General features: G+C 45.5%; 1 protein-coding gene across 5 annotated transcripts in view; it reads right to left on the bottom strand.

The window, feature by feature from the left end:
* The window catches only part of CENPE (centromere protein E), a 1,295,748-nt gene that overhangs the window by 67,230 nt on the left and 1,214,103 nt on the right, over positions 1 to 14,415 (bottom strand). For all 5 annotated transcript variants that reach the window (XM_069241483.1, XM_069241500.1, XM_069241509.1 and 2 more), the window contains 2 exons: positions 10,478 to 10,590; positions 10,083 to 10,180 (listed from right to left, as the gene is read on the bottom strand). In XM_069241483.1, the coding sequence (XP_069097584.1) occupies positions 10,083 to 10,180; positions 10,478 to 10,590 (211 nt within the window). The remainder of the gene's footprint in view (positions 1 to 10,082; positions 10,181 to 10,477; positions 10,591 to 14,415) is intronic.

Below are 14,415 nucleotides of genomic sequence, written 5' to 3'. Positions count from 1 at the left end.
ACACCCAACCCTAGTGTTATCTCACCGATCCCCCAGTTCGAGTCGGAAGGCAAAGAACCAGCAGCTAGTAGAGACAACCTGGCTACAGTTCTTCAGAGAGTCGATGAAGTTAAGGGATTGGTTTTAGTACTAATAGATCTTATGAAGAGCAACCGTGCTTGTGCCGGGTTTTGTGAAGTTTGTGGGGAGGTCAGGGGGGAAGAAGCCTTCCCATTATCTGCCCCAACAATGGGGACGGAGTTAAGGGACAATTTTTGTCTCCCCATTAGAGGGGGGACAGCTCTTCAAGGGAGGGAAGATTACCGCTGTGATCCCAATATTGACACTATGAGGCCCAGAAGGAGGTCTACAAATGTACCTAGGCACAGAGACCGTCAAGGTAGTTGGTCAAGTAATCTAACCAGTGACAGGGCTAGAGGTAGGACTAGTAGACCCGACCCACCGGAAACTGTCCAAGATTCCAGTTTTACACAAACCCTTAACAAGTCACACAAGACCCCCTCTAATAACATCACTCTCTCTCGATACAATATTGAGAGTATAGTTAATAAAGAACAGGACCTGCTTACAAGTCAGGGAACAAATAAAATCTATTTGACTAATGTTCCAAAACTATCGTCAGGGTTAGCTGAGAGCCAAGCTTCCTTGATCAACAAAGTCATACATTGGATACGTTCCCGACGAAGTTGTCTCTCTGTTATTCGTTCTGACATAATATCGGCCAAGAGAAGCAGCATCACAGGGACCAATTTTGACATAATAACTATTTATTTTGAAGACAAGTATATGGTGACACAATTAATGGACTTTTAAGTCGTACCCACTTGGATAATGCAACAACCAGGGGGGGAATTAGACTCATGTTACACCCACAAAATACTGGATCAGCCATGGGACCGGCAGGATTCAATGGTTTAATTAATTCCCGTGGAGGTGCTGCACAAAAGGAAGTTAGTCCCAGGCCGTTGCCTAATCCTGTATGACTGACTACTGAACTAGTAACTAATGTGACGGCCTGCTCCAAGGCCTCACATTTGACGGGGGATGACAAAGCATCATCATCAATCATTTGTAGTAATGATCCGAGCGCGGTAGACGCTGGATGCACAATCGTGGTGATAAACCAAGATAAATGTACGTTAGAACTTATGTCATGGAATGTTGCCGGCCTGGCAAAGAAATTAGATGATGGTGAATGGGCCTCTTTTATTAAAAAAATAGACATATGTTTGTTTCAGGAAACTTGGGCGGAGGATGCCACCAATATAGATGGATTTCTCTCTTTTAGTGCACCTGCTATACCTCCAGAGAAGGGGAGGGGCCGGGCAAAAGGTGGGCTCTTATTACTTGTTAACAAGAATTTGCAGTGTGACTATAAGATTTTGGAAATTGATTCTGTAGATCTAAAAGCCATGTGTATTACGTTTAACATTGTTATTGTTAATGCTTATATACGATCGGTCCCAAATGGCTCCGAGTCCCATACCCTGGCTATTCTGTCCGAATTTGTAGGAAGCCTCCACCCCTCAACTATTCTAATCATAGCTGGAGATTTTAACTGTACCTTCAAGCCTTCTATTCTCATAAGTGGTTTAACTGATGAAGAAGATGAGCAGTGGGGGATCCCACAATTATCTATTACCCAGCCTTGCAAAAAATCTCGGGTGGCCATGCAATTAGCCACATTATGTTTAAATCATGGCCTTAGGGCCTGTAATGGCAGAACTCCATCCGATATGAACAGCGCACCTACTTTTAAAAGGGGCATGTCGACAAGCACTATTGATTACTTCTCGGTCGATGTTAGGTTGTGGCCCCAATTGGTAGATATGAAAGTAGAAGTGAGATGTGATAGTGACCATTTCCCCTTGCTCCTTACCCTTTCTGGAGAAATGTTCAGGGGAACAATCAACAACCATGTCACAATAATTCCGCCACCTTGCTGGAATAATAAATTCACCAAGATTACATGGCCAAAAGTGATGTCCAACCCTCACCACATTAGAGCAATATATCAGATTTTTTAAAATAGTTTGGCTGAGTATGAAGACCAGGCTGTGGGGAACATTCCGATTCTCAAAATACATGACAACATGACTACTCAGCTACGGGGGTTCTTTTATAAAACAAGGCGGTCAAAGCCACATGAAGGGAAAGGGGCACGCAAGGGATGGTTTGATGAGAGGTGCTCAAAGGCTAAGTCTGGGTTAAGAGTAGCAGTAATGTCTGGTTCCCATGGGGAAATTAAACAAGCTAGGTCCCTATACAAAGTAACTTTGTCTAACGCAAAAAAGCAGTGGGAGGATTCCCTGTGGCAGGAATTATTAGATGCTTCCAGAGAGAAGAATAACAAGCGTTTCTGGGAACTTCTGTCTAAAAGAGAAAATGGAGGTAGGAGTTGTCCCAGCAACCATATTCAACCAGAAAGCTGGGTAGAGCATTTTACTACTCTCTATGCCCTTCCAGAGGGCCCAATGGACACCAATGTGGTCCACTCTCCAACAGAATTGTTGGAAACAAATTCCAGCATGGCCCCCCAAGTGGAGTCTCAGTGTGTCCCTGAGGGTTGCCTCATCTTTAAAATAGAAGAGACCCTTGAGGCTATAAATAGCCTAAAACCTGGCAAAGCACCTGGACCAGATAAGCTTCCTGGAGACCTTTACAGATCGGAACCATATATCTGGTCCTGGTATATTAATGCCATCTCAAATAGTATAGCTGCAGGGGGGCAAATTCCAGGTACATGGAAGGGGGCAGAGATCATACCCATTTATAAAGAAAGGGAATGCTAATCTCCCAGCTAACTATAGGCCAATTAGCCTTATAGACAAACTACAAAAGATCTTTGCTAAACAAATTTTGCAGAGGCTAATTAATTGGGTTGAGGAGTACCAAATTCTTTCCCATTTACAGGCAGGGTTTCGTGCAAAAACTAGCACAATAGACCAGGTCTTTCGATTGGCCATATTGCATTGGAAATATGTACTTGTGGCCAAACAATGCCTGTATGTGGTATTTATAGACCTGCGATCGGCTTTTGATCTGGTCCCAAGAGCCAAACTGTGGGAAGTGCTGGGTAGATTGGGAGTCCCAGAGGATCTATTACTCCTGTTAAAACGACTACATGAGAACACTTATGCCCAATTGAGGTGGGGTGAACAAGGCGAACTGACAGAACGGATCCCAATCAGAAGAGGAGTTCGCCAAGGTTGTGTGCTAGCCCCCCTACTGTTTACCATATTTATCAACGAAGTAGTAAAGGATATGTCCATAGGCCAGAATGATGCCCCTTCCCTGAATACACAAAAAATCCCCATCTTGCTCTTTGCCGATGATTCACTCCTCATTTCTAAGACACCAATGGGGTTGCAAACCCTTGTTGACCGGTTTAACCAATTTTGTAGCGATCATGGGTTGGAGGTTAACATTAACAAAACCAAACTGATGGTGTTATCCAAGGGACCTAGGAAAAAATGTTTCATTCATATTGAGGGAGTACTGTTGAAGGAAGTAAGCTCTATAGATTACCTGGGAGTTAGGTTAACCAGTAAACTACTATGGGAAGAGCAGATTACAAAAAGTGCAGGGCTCCTACAACACAGAGCCTCATCCATATTGCGTTTCTATCAAAGCACCTTTACAAAAGTTGTTTCCCCAGCAATAAAAATTTACACAGCTAAGGCTCAAAGTGCAGCCCTGTACGGAGCGGAGGTATGGGGTTACGCTAATTGTAACAAGATTAGTGTGGGGGAAAACAACTTTGCAAGGGCTTTAATTGCATGTCCACACACCACACCTTTGCTTCCATTATTTCTAGATCTGGGGTTAAGCCGAGTAGCAGATCTAGCTACTCTAAGACCTCTCCTTTATTGGATCAGGTTATGGATAACCCCCGAACTAGATATATATAAAACCGCATTACTCGATTTATTGAAATGTCAAAACGCCAATACTCTTCCCTGGATTCGCCATGTGGCCCATTGGCTCCGGCTTTTGGGTCTGGGTGACTATTGGGAAAATCCCCATAAATTAGAGAGACGGTATAAAAATGTTTTAAAGTTAACCTATTGGTCTTATGTTAAGGACAACTACATAACCCATAAATCCCATGGTCGCTTAACCAATTCCTTTACTGATATTAAATGGTCCCCAAAGTTTGAACCCTATTTGCATGTTATACCAGATTTGCAAGGCAAGAGCTTATATGCAAGGTTTCGTTTTGGCTCTCTGCCCCTGATGTCATTGATTCATAGGTGGGGGTCGATTAATCTTCCCGATATATGCCCTGCCTGTGGCAGTATTTTTGAAACCATTGAGCATTTCATGTTCTTCTGCCCAGCCTATGCGATTCCGCGATTAAAATGGATCCGCAAGATTTGCAGGGACATGGGATTCAAGAACTGCTCTTTGGCTTTACGGGTTCTAAAAAGCCATAATTCAGCTGACGTAATTCTTTCAGTAAGCAAGTATTTAGCAACAGCTTGGCGCATACGTTGCCATCTCTAAAAAGTAATTTAAGGTCTCATCTCTTTTATAGGTAAGATTTAGAGTCATATGTGCAATTCAAGTTATTGTTTTAATGTTCTTACACCTATTTATAGACATGTATTTATTTATTCACTTAAGAATTATTTATCATCTTGTTTTATGTGCTTTTATGGTCATTGATGAACAAAGTTGATGATGAAGATGATGATGAATTATTGACCATGTGGTTTGGACAGGGCTTTGGAATAGATTTTTCTTAGACATTATGTAGGTAATCATCATGTGTTTCTGCTATTTTAACACTAGTATTAGCCGCAAAGAGTTATTTTTATGCACCTGTCTGGTACTCGTGCCATTTTAACATGAATCTGATAACCATTTTAAGTTATTACATAAGCTTTTTATCACACTGTGCTTGTGTCTTAATGACTTAACAGTGCTTAAACTTGCCATATGATTGTGCCGGTACTAGGCTCTCTTTGTTAAAGTATGCCATCTAAACTATTAAGAAACTGTATTACTATGTAACATCAACTTAGCACTTTAAATTTTTAAATCTTGGGTCGGATAGTTTGTATTTATCTTGATGATGATACCACCTGGGAAATTTGAAACCACCTCATATTGTTTTAAGAGCTTTTAAATACTTGCATTATTTTAACGTTATGAAGCAGACGTCTTAGAAACCTTGGCATCTAAATGTTAAGCTATGTATCGGGAATAATGGTGGATTATAGTAGGCCACGGCCTATAGAAGCTATTTTTATTCTAAACCTTATTTTTAGTCAGTGTGAAAGCAAAATGAAACAAACGCACCTTTTTTGTACAATTTAATATGTAACTTTTATGACCCATGGTCGAAATAAAGTATATATATATATATATATATATATATATATATATATATATATATATATATATATGGAAGTTTACTCGTTCGTTGAGGTAGGCCGGTCCGGTGTCGCGGAAGGCCTTGTCAGCGTGGACGAGGACTTTGAAAATGATCCTTTTGTTGATGGGCAACCAGTGTAGGGATCTGAGGTGGGTGGATATGTGTTTGTGGCGAGGGAGGTTGAGAATGAGTTGTGAAGCTGCTTTCTGGATTCGCTTGAGTTTCCTTTTGAAGTTTGGCTGTGGTCCCAGCGTAGCGGGCGTTGCCATAGTCCAGTCTGCTGCTGATGAGGGCGTGGGTGACTGTTCTTGTTTCTAGGGGTATCCATTTGAAAGTCTTGCGTAGCTTGCGAAGGGTGTTGAAACAGGAGGATGATCTGGCGTTGATTTGCTGGGTCATGGAGAGAGTTGAGACCAGTATGATGCCAAGGTTGCGTGCGTGGGTGGTGGGTGCTGGTCTGTGGGTGTTGGGCCACCAGGAGTTGTTCCATGCTGTCTCATTGGGGCCGAAGATGATGATCTCTGTTTTGTTTGAGTTCAATTTGAGGTGGCTTGTAGTCATCCATTTGGCAGTGTCAAGAAGTCCGGCTTGCAGGTTAATCTTGGCGGTGGCTGGGTTCTTGGTGAGGGAGATGATGAGCTGGGTGTCGTCAGCGTAAGAAATGATGGTGATGCCGTGGGGTCGGAGGATGTTGGCAAGAGGAGCCATGTAGATGTTGAAGAGGGTGGGCTGAGGGAGGATCCTTGGGGGACCCCACAGATGATCTTGGTGGCTGTAGACCAGAAAGGAGGGAGTCGAACTCTTTGGGTTCTTTCGGAAAGGAAGGAGGTGAGCCAGTCCAGGGCCTGGTGGCGAATTCCGGAATCGAACAGGGGTGCGCGAAGGATTGGTGGCATACGGTGTCAATATCTGTAGAGAGGTCTAGGAGGATGAGGGCGACGGTCTCGCCCTTGTCCACTCTGGTCCTGATGTTGTCTGTGCAGGCGATGAGGGCGGTCTCAGTACTGTGGTTCTTGCGGAATCCAGATTGGGATGTGTGGAGTATGTTGTTTTCATCAAGGAAGTGAGACAGTTGTGCGTTGACAATCTTCTCTGCGACCTTTGCGAGGAAGGGGAGAAGATAGATGGGACGGTAGTTTGTGAGGTCTTCCGGGCCTGCTTTTGTTTTTTTGAGGACATCGTTGACTTCGGCGTGCTTCCAAATGCCTGGGAAAGACTGCGGTGTCAAGGGAGCTGTTGATGATGGCGCGGAGCTGGGGAGCAATGATTTGGCTGGCCTTGTTGAAAATGTGGTGGGGGCACGGGTCTGTTGGGGAGCCTGAGTGGATGGAGTTCATGGTTTAGCCCCTTCCATTGCAGGTCCTCTTTTGTTAGGATCCCCCTTTTGGTTCTTCCAGTCTGGTTTAGGTCCTGCATAATCCTTTCCCAAAGTCCTCCTGTTGGTTTTGGGGAAAACCAGGTACGTACCTCTCCTTGCCGCTGGGGATCACTCTGGACTCACTTCTTGGGGTTCTTAGTTCCTCTAGCTCCCCTCTACTGATTCCACATCCCTCGGAGGAGGACTGCCTGTCACATTCCAATTTTTGTCTATGGTATGGCCCTCCCCTCAGGCCCTCACTGTTAATCTATACCTTTGCCAATATTTATTGCTTTCTATGCTCTTCACTGACTGCTAATGTGTATATAATAGTGTGTTTACTTACCTCAAGTGGGGGATTGCCTACTAGTATTCTAGTATGTGTGTTACCCTAGTAAAGTACCCTTATTTATGTAACACTGTGTGGTTCTTTTATGTGTTATAGTGCTGTGTGACTATAGTGGTATTGCATAAACTCTGCATGTCTTCTAGGTAAGTCTTGCCTGCTCATCACCGCTACCTCTAGAGAACCCTGGATTCCTAAACACTGCCTACACTTCACCAATAGGGAATACCTGGACCTGGTATAAGATGATAACACCATAGGTGCTCACCACACACACCTGGTCAGCTTCCTATAGGCAGAACAAATAATTTTCTGATGATGGGGTGGGGGGTGATTGGGGGGCCATGGGAAGGGGGGTGGGGTGGGGAATTGGCGGCGTGCAACCTCATCTCCTTTGGAACTAGATGTTGCTGGGGTGTGGTAGCCTCCCCCACACCACCAGACTGCTTTGGAGGGCAAATTCGGTGCCCTCCTTGCATAATCCGGTTTGCAACAGTCCAGAGACCGCTGGTCCCCGCTCTGGCACAAAACACACAAAGGAGAGGGGAAGTGACCACTCCTCTGTCCATCTCCACCCCTATTGTGGTGTCCAGAGCTCCTCCAGGTGGCGACTTGGTTCTGTCATTTTGTAAACAAGATGTGCAGTGGCCTCTGGGAGCATCTAACTGGGTAGGTCTGGCAGTTGATGTCAGTGACCCCTTCTGATAGGTGGTCACCACAGAGAGTGACCAAACCCCCCTTTTGGGTTATTTAGGGACTCCCTTATGGGTGGGTCTCCAGATTCGTCGGGCAAGATAATACAAGGAACTCTTGCAAGACATCTTCTGCTCCTGGCCTCTGGAACCGCTGCTGGGCTTCACAGTAATTGACAAGACTACATTCCCTGAGAAGACTTCTCTTTGCAACATTGTTTCAGCATCTCCTGTCAGGATTCTGCATCATCTCCAAGGATGTGCATCCTCTGGGGTCGGCAAGACTGACTGCACCAAAAAGCAATAAGGAATCTCCTTTGGAGTGAAGAAGTCACACTCTCCTGCATCCGCAAGCACCTAAGCCAACGACATCGGGCTGGTGGGATCTTCCGCCAGTCGGATCTGCGAAGATTCTCCAACACAAGTGGCGGTTCTGATTGATACCCTGGGTCCTCCCTGCCTTCTGTCCAACGTAGGAGACCGTGAGCCCTTGCCTCTGTCACTGGGACAGAACCCCTGTGCACCGCAACTGTTTTACCAACCAAGGCTTGTTGACGCCTGATCTGAGAGATCTTCAGGCTCCAAGTAGCTCTGGCCCCCAGCACTCTACCTCTGCAGGGACAGTCCCTTCTCTGCAGTTCCAGCGATGTGGGACTCTTCAGGTATGCTGATAGGGCCTCATTGCAACTTACTGTACCTGCTGCCAGTGGGTTGCTTGTGGGGGCTCTGACTGCTTCTTCTGGCTCTCCTACATCCAGAGGGTCAGTCCAGATTACCCTCCAAGGGTCGAGTCCCCAGGACCTTGCTAGTCCTCCACAGCTCTGCAAAACCTCCAACAGCTCTTTTGCATTTGCCTGTGCTTGTTGGTGGGTCCTCCTGACCAATAACCCATCTGCAAACCAGCGACAGTTTGTAGGTGACTTTAAGGACTCATCTGCAGCTCCTAGACCCCGCAGCAGGACTTCATCTATCACCGACAACCCGGATCTTCAGCTACCGAAGAGGGGGCATTGCCACCTGCCCCACCTCGACACTCCTGCGTGGACTGGACTCTGTCCCCTTTTTTTGCAGGTTTCTCCTGGCCTGGGATCCTCTGGCCTGGTCCTGTTTCTGCATTCCTCCAACCACGACGTCCCCATGTTAGCCTACAGGATGACTGGGTAACTTACCTCTCTGCACCCAGCCTCTAGGAATCTTGTAGCTACTCCTCTCCAGGTGTGCTGACTGGGCCTCACTACAGTGTACTGAACCTGCTGCCAGTGGGTTGCCTATGGGGGCAGCGACTACTTCTGCTGGCTCTCCCGAATGCTGAGGGTCAGCACGGACTCCCCTCCAAGGGTCGAGCGCCCTGGACCTTACCGGCCCTCTTCTGCTCTACAAAACGTTCTTTGCTACAATTTGCATTTGCCAAGCCTTGTTTGCCACTAAAATCATGTATGCTGATGCGTTGGACAAAAATCTACTACCTTGCTATGATTAACTCACAGCAGTGGCGTGCAAGCACATTCCTAAGCGATGCAGGGAATATTACTCCATACTAATAGAGCTCAAGTGTGTAATAAGATGTAATATAATGTTAGGATGGCTATTAGGATGGTATTCTGCACCATTAAACTGATGCTGCATTAGAGGGGGTGATAAATTTGTAGGTGAATGAGGTCAGGTGATGGAGAAGGTGTTAAGGGCCCAGGAGTATTTGGATATATGTGCAGGGTAGTCAATGGTTAATTGTTTAGCACACATAAGTTGGTATCTGTGTAAAGGCCTGAAAGTGAGATATAAATGCCCCTAATACAGAGAATGCAATCATGTCTTGAATTATAACTAGAAATACCTAAGAAATTTGAAAGTGCAAGCAGGTTGAGCACTACCAATCATGCAGGCTATTTTTCCAAAGGGCCCAAGGGAATCTGTACATTTACAACTTCCATCAAATAATCCATTTGAGTGCAGTATTGTTGTACTACAATTAAAAAACTGTACACCACCATCAAAAAAATTCTCAACTTGCATTAGAACTAGCATGAAACCCTATTGAGGAATGGCAGCTTCCAGTTATCAAAGTGAAAAAAAATCATGAGATGAATACAGAGTTTTCCAAAGGACTATACTGTGTTATCAATGGCTCTCATGTCACACAGCAGCCACCATTTTAAATGGCTTCTTGCAGCAAGAAATAGTACTAAAATATATATTTTTTAAACCTAGAAACATGGTAAAAACATGGTAGAAGGTGGTACTGCATTATACCAAAAGCCTCTCACTTACATGACAACAGAAAATTAACCAGAACAGACATTAAGTTACCTGTAGAATCTTGGTCTTGATATGCCCTCCTCAATTGTTCTCTTAATTTCCTTATCTGTTCCTCTTTATCTTCCACAGATGATTTTAAGAAAGCAATTCTGTGGAAGGAAAGAACACAAACCATATCATGTAACTTTGGGAGTGGGTATTTGAAATTAACATTACAAATAGAAGAATCAACATGTCTCAAGAAGAAAATTAACATTCTCCAATATTACAGGGATGACACCCAGCATTACAGGCATTAGTAATATCTACAACAATAATATATTTTTCCATGTAATATACAAAGCAAAAAAAGGTTTAGAAAGCCTTTCTGCTTTTCACAAAAAGACTGAAGTGTTTACTAAAAACGACAATACAAGTAATATTGCACAAAATCTGCTAAAACGTACTCTTGGTCTGTATACTTAGACAGTTTTGTTTTTTCCATACTCATTTTCACCAGCTGCGTTTTGAGCTGGTCAATTTCTTCCATGTATGGTTTGCAACCAGTCTCCAACTTGACCTACAGGTTGAAGAGACGAGATGAAATGAAAAAGGGTATAAATGGACAAACACATCCACACAATATGACAAACAGTCTATTCAAACGTGTTGCTCATTTAACCTGCAAAAAATATTAGAATGTTATTTATCTGAAGGACAAGTTACTTACCTTTGGTAACCTCTTATCTGGTATAGACAATATCTGGTTGCAGATTCCTTACCTTAGAATTTCCCCCCAGACGCCAGTCTGGATCCAGAGATTTTTCTCAAGCAGTACCCCTGTGTGGGGGGCTGGCCTGTGGGTACCACAGGTACTTACACCTTATACCAGGTCCAGTTATCCCTTATTAGTGAAATGTATGAGGTGTCTAGAAGCCAGGCTGTCTAGAGGTAGCTGTAGGCAGAGCAGCCAAGGCTGAACTAGGAGACATGCAAAGCTCTTGCAATACCACTGGAGTGTCACAGTACTCATACATAAAGACAATAGTCAGTGTTATCAAAAATAAAGATACTTTATTTTAGTGACACAAGGCCAAAAATATCTTAGAGGCTATACTCTCTTAGGAGGTAAGAATTATACACAAAATATACACTAGCAACCGAAATCAGGTAAGTAAACAGTGAAAATATTGCAAACAGTGAAAATAACAATAGGTTGCAAGGGGCCTAGGGGCAAAAACAAAACAATATACTAAAAAAGTGGAATGTGAATGTTGGTTTCCCACCTAGGCAAGCATAGGATGTAGAGGGGCGCTGGGAATTTAAGAAAACACCAAAAGTAAGTAAAATACCACACAGCCCAGGAAAGCAGTAGTAAAGTACAGCAAGCTTCCTAAAACACACTAGAAGCCGTGGTAGAAGACAGTGCAAGAACCAGAAGAGACTGCAAGACACCAACGATGGATTCCTGGACCTGAAGACCTGTGGAAGAAAGGGACCAAGTCCAAGAAGCACTGAAGATTCCAGGGAGAACAGGATCCCCTGCTAACCCAGATGCTAACCCAGATGAAGGTGCAAAAGGAGAACCACCAGGGAGAAGACACAGACAGTATTGCCCCAAAGATACATAGATGCGGGTTCCTGGTTGGTGCAGAAGATGTCCCACGCTGGATGGATGAATGCCGTCTGGTTTGCGTCATGGGATTCCACCAACAAGCCTCGGTAAACGCAAAACTGGCGTTTCGCAAAAAATGGCACTGCCCGGGCCCAGGAAGGACCAGGTTGACTCTACCCAAGAGGGGGAGTCAGAGGGGCTTCTCAGCAATTCAGAGAGCCCTCAGAAGACCAGGCAGCACGCAGATGAGTCCCACAGCACAGGGACAAAGGAGTTGCAAATGGCGATCATTGCAGCACTACACAAAGGGATCCCACGGCGCCGGGGAACAACTCACAGAGCTGAGTTGTCACAGGATAGAGTGATGGGGACCTGGGCTAAGCTGTGCAAGAAGGGTTTCTTGGAGAAGCGCACAGAAGCCCCAGGAGCTGCAAAACACCGTGGTACTGTCTGGCACGTGGAGGCAAGCTCTTACCTCCACCAAATTTGGACAGCTGGACGTTTAGACAGACAGAGTCACTTTAGTCCACCACCTGTGTTCCAGGATCCACGATCGTCGGGAGAGGGGACCCAGAGTACCGGTTGTCGCTGAAGAGAGGTGCCTGCTGAAGCAGGGAAGTGACTGTCCATGGGAGATTCCTTCAGTTCTTGAGATGCAGGATGAAGACAGGCAGTCCTCAGAGCGTGCACAACCTGGAAACTGTTGCAGTTGCTGGCAGAAGCTGAAGTTACAGAGTTGCAGTAGCCTTCTTGGATACTTTGTTGCAGTTGTAGAGTTCCTGGAGCAGTTCTGTGGTTGATCTGACGGTAGTCAGATGCAAAGGATGCAGAGGAGTCCTGCTGGAGTCTTGCAATCCGAATCTGAGGAAACAACTACAGGAGAGACCCCAAATAGCCCTCAGAGGGGGATTGGTCACCTAACCAGATATGGACCTACCAGGAGGGGTCTCTGACGTCACCTGCTGGCATTGGCCAATCAGATGCTTCCAGAGTATACCAACACCTGGAATCTAAGATGGCAAAACCCAGACACACTCTGGAGGAGCTCTGCGCATCACCCTGGGGTGATCCTGATAGACAGAGAAGTGGTCACTCCCCTTTCCTTTGTCCAGTTTCGTGCCAGAGCAGGGGCTGCAGATCCCTGAACCTGTGAAGCCTGGATTATGCAAGGAGGGCACCATCTGTGCCCTTCAAAGCTCTTCCAGAGGCTCTGGGAGGAAACCCCTCCCATGCCTGTAACACCTATTACAAAGGTCCCTCTCCCAAAGTAAATGCATTGTTCTGCCCAAACCCCAGGGGGGCAGATGCCGGTCTGTGGGGTGGCAGCAGCTGGGGCTGCAGTGAAAACCTCAGAAGTTTGGCAGTACTGGGAGTCCATAGTGGAGCCCCCAGGGTGCATGGAATTGGCCCCCCAATACCAGAATCAGATTGGGGGTACAATGTCCGGTTCCTAGACACCTCACATGGCCATATTCAGAGTTACCACTGTGCAGCTACATAATGTATTGACCTATATGTAGTGCACACTTATAATGGTGTCCCTGCACTCACGAAGTCTGGGAAAATGGGCCTAGACGACGTGGGGGCACCTCTGCTAATGCAGGGGTGCCCTCATACTATGCACCTAGCCTTCAGGGTCTGAAGGTTAGTTATATCAGTGACTTATAAGTGACCTGGTGCGGTGAAAAATGCCTATGAAATAGTGTATGCCCTATTTCAGTCAGGCTGCAGTGGCAGTCCTGAAGAAAGGTTTGTATGAGCTCCTTATAGGTGGCAAAAGAAATGCTGCAGCCCATAAGGATCTCCTGGAACCCCAATGCCCTAAGTACCTCTGAACCATATACAAGGGACTAATAAGGGGGGGGGGGGGGGGGGGTCCAGTATGCCAATTTGGAGTGGGATATGAAGTCACTAGACCAGTGGTTCCCAACCTGTGGTCCGGGGACCCCTGGGGGTCCGCGAAGCCTCTTCAGGGGGTCCGCGACAGCTTAGAAAATTAAATAATATCAACAGATTAAGTCCCCAGCTTTCTGTAAGGTCTCAGAGGGGGGGGGGGGGGGGGGGGTCCCCGGATTACAATAATGATTCGCTGGGGGTCCCTGGCTTCCAGTAATGATAAAGTGGGGGTCCACAAAAGTCAAAAGGTTGGGAACCACTGCACTAGACTATAGTGACAAATTTACAAACAGTGAGAGCATGAGCACTGGAGTTCTGGTTAGCAGAACTCCAGTGACACAGTCAAGCATACTGACAACACAGTAAAACATACTGACAGATAGGCCACAAACTATGAGCACTGGGGTCCTGACTGTAGATGGCTGGCCTGGCTTATAGTGGGTACCTGATGGTACTCCTTGTGCCAGGCCCAGTTATCCCTTATTAGTAGATTAGTAGTGTTCTAGCAGCTTAGGCTGATAGAGGTAGCTATAGCAGAGCAGCTTAGGCTGAACTAGGAGACATGCAAAGCTCCTACTATACCACTTATATCACAAGAAACACAATACTCAGAGTTACTAAAAATAAAGGTACTTTATTTTAGTGACAATGTTCCAAAAATATCTCAGAGGATATACTCCCTTAGGAGGTAAGTAAAATACACAAAATATAAACACAAACCAAAATCAGGTAAGTAAACAGTTGGAAAAGTAGTGCAACCACTGTAGAATACAATAGGATGCAATAGGACCTGGGGCAACACAAACCATATACTAAGAAAGTGGAATGCGAACCACAAATGGACCCCTAGGCTAGTGTAGTGTGTAGAGGGTAGCTGGAAATGTAAGAAAAGAC

This window comes from Pleurodeles waltl, chromosome 1_2 (genome assembly GCF_031143425.1).
Source record: "Pleurodeles waltl isolate 20211129_DDA chromosome 1_2, aPleWal1.hap1.20221129, whole genome shotgun sequence".
Classification (NCBI taxonomy): domain Eukaryota; kingdom Metazoa; phylum Chordata; class Amphibia; order Caudata; family Salamandridae; genus Pleurodeles; species Pleurodeles waltl.
This window is presented reverse-complemented; position numbering and strand designations above follow the sequence as displayed.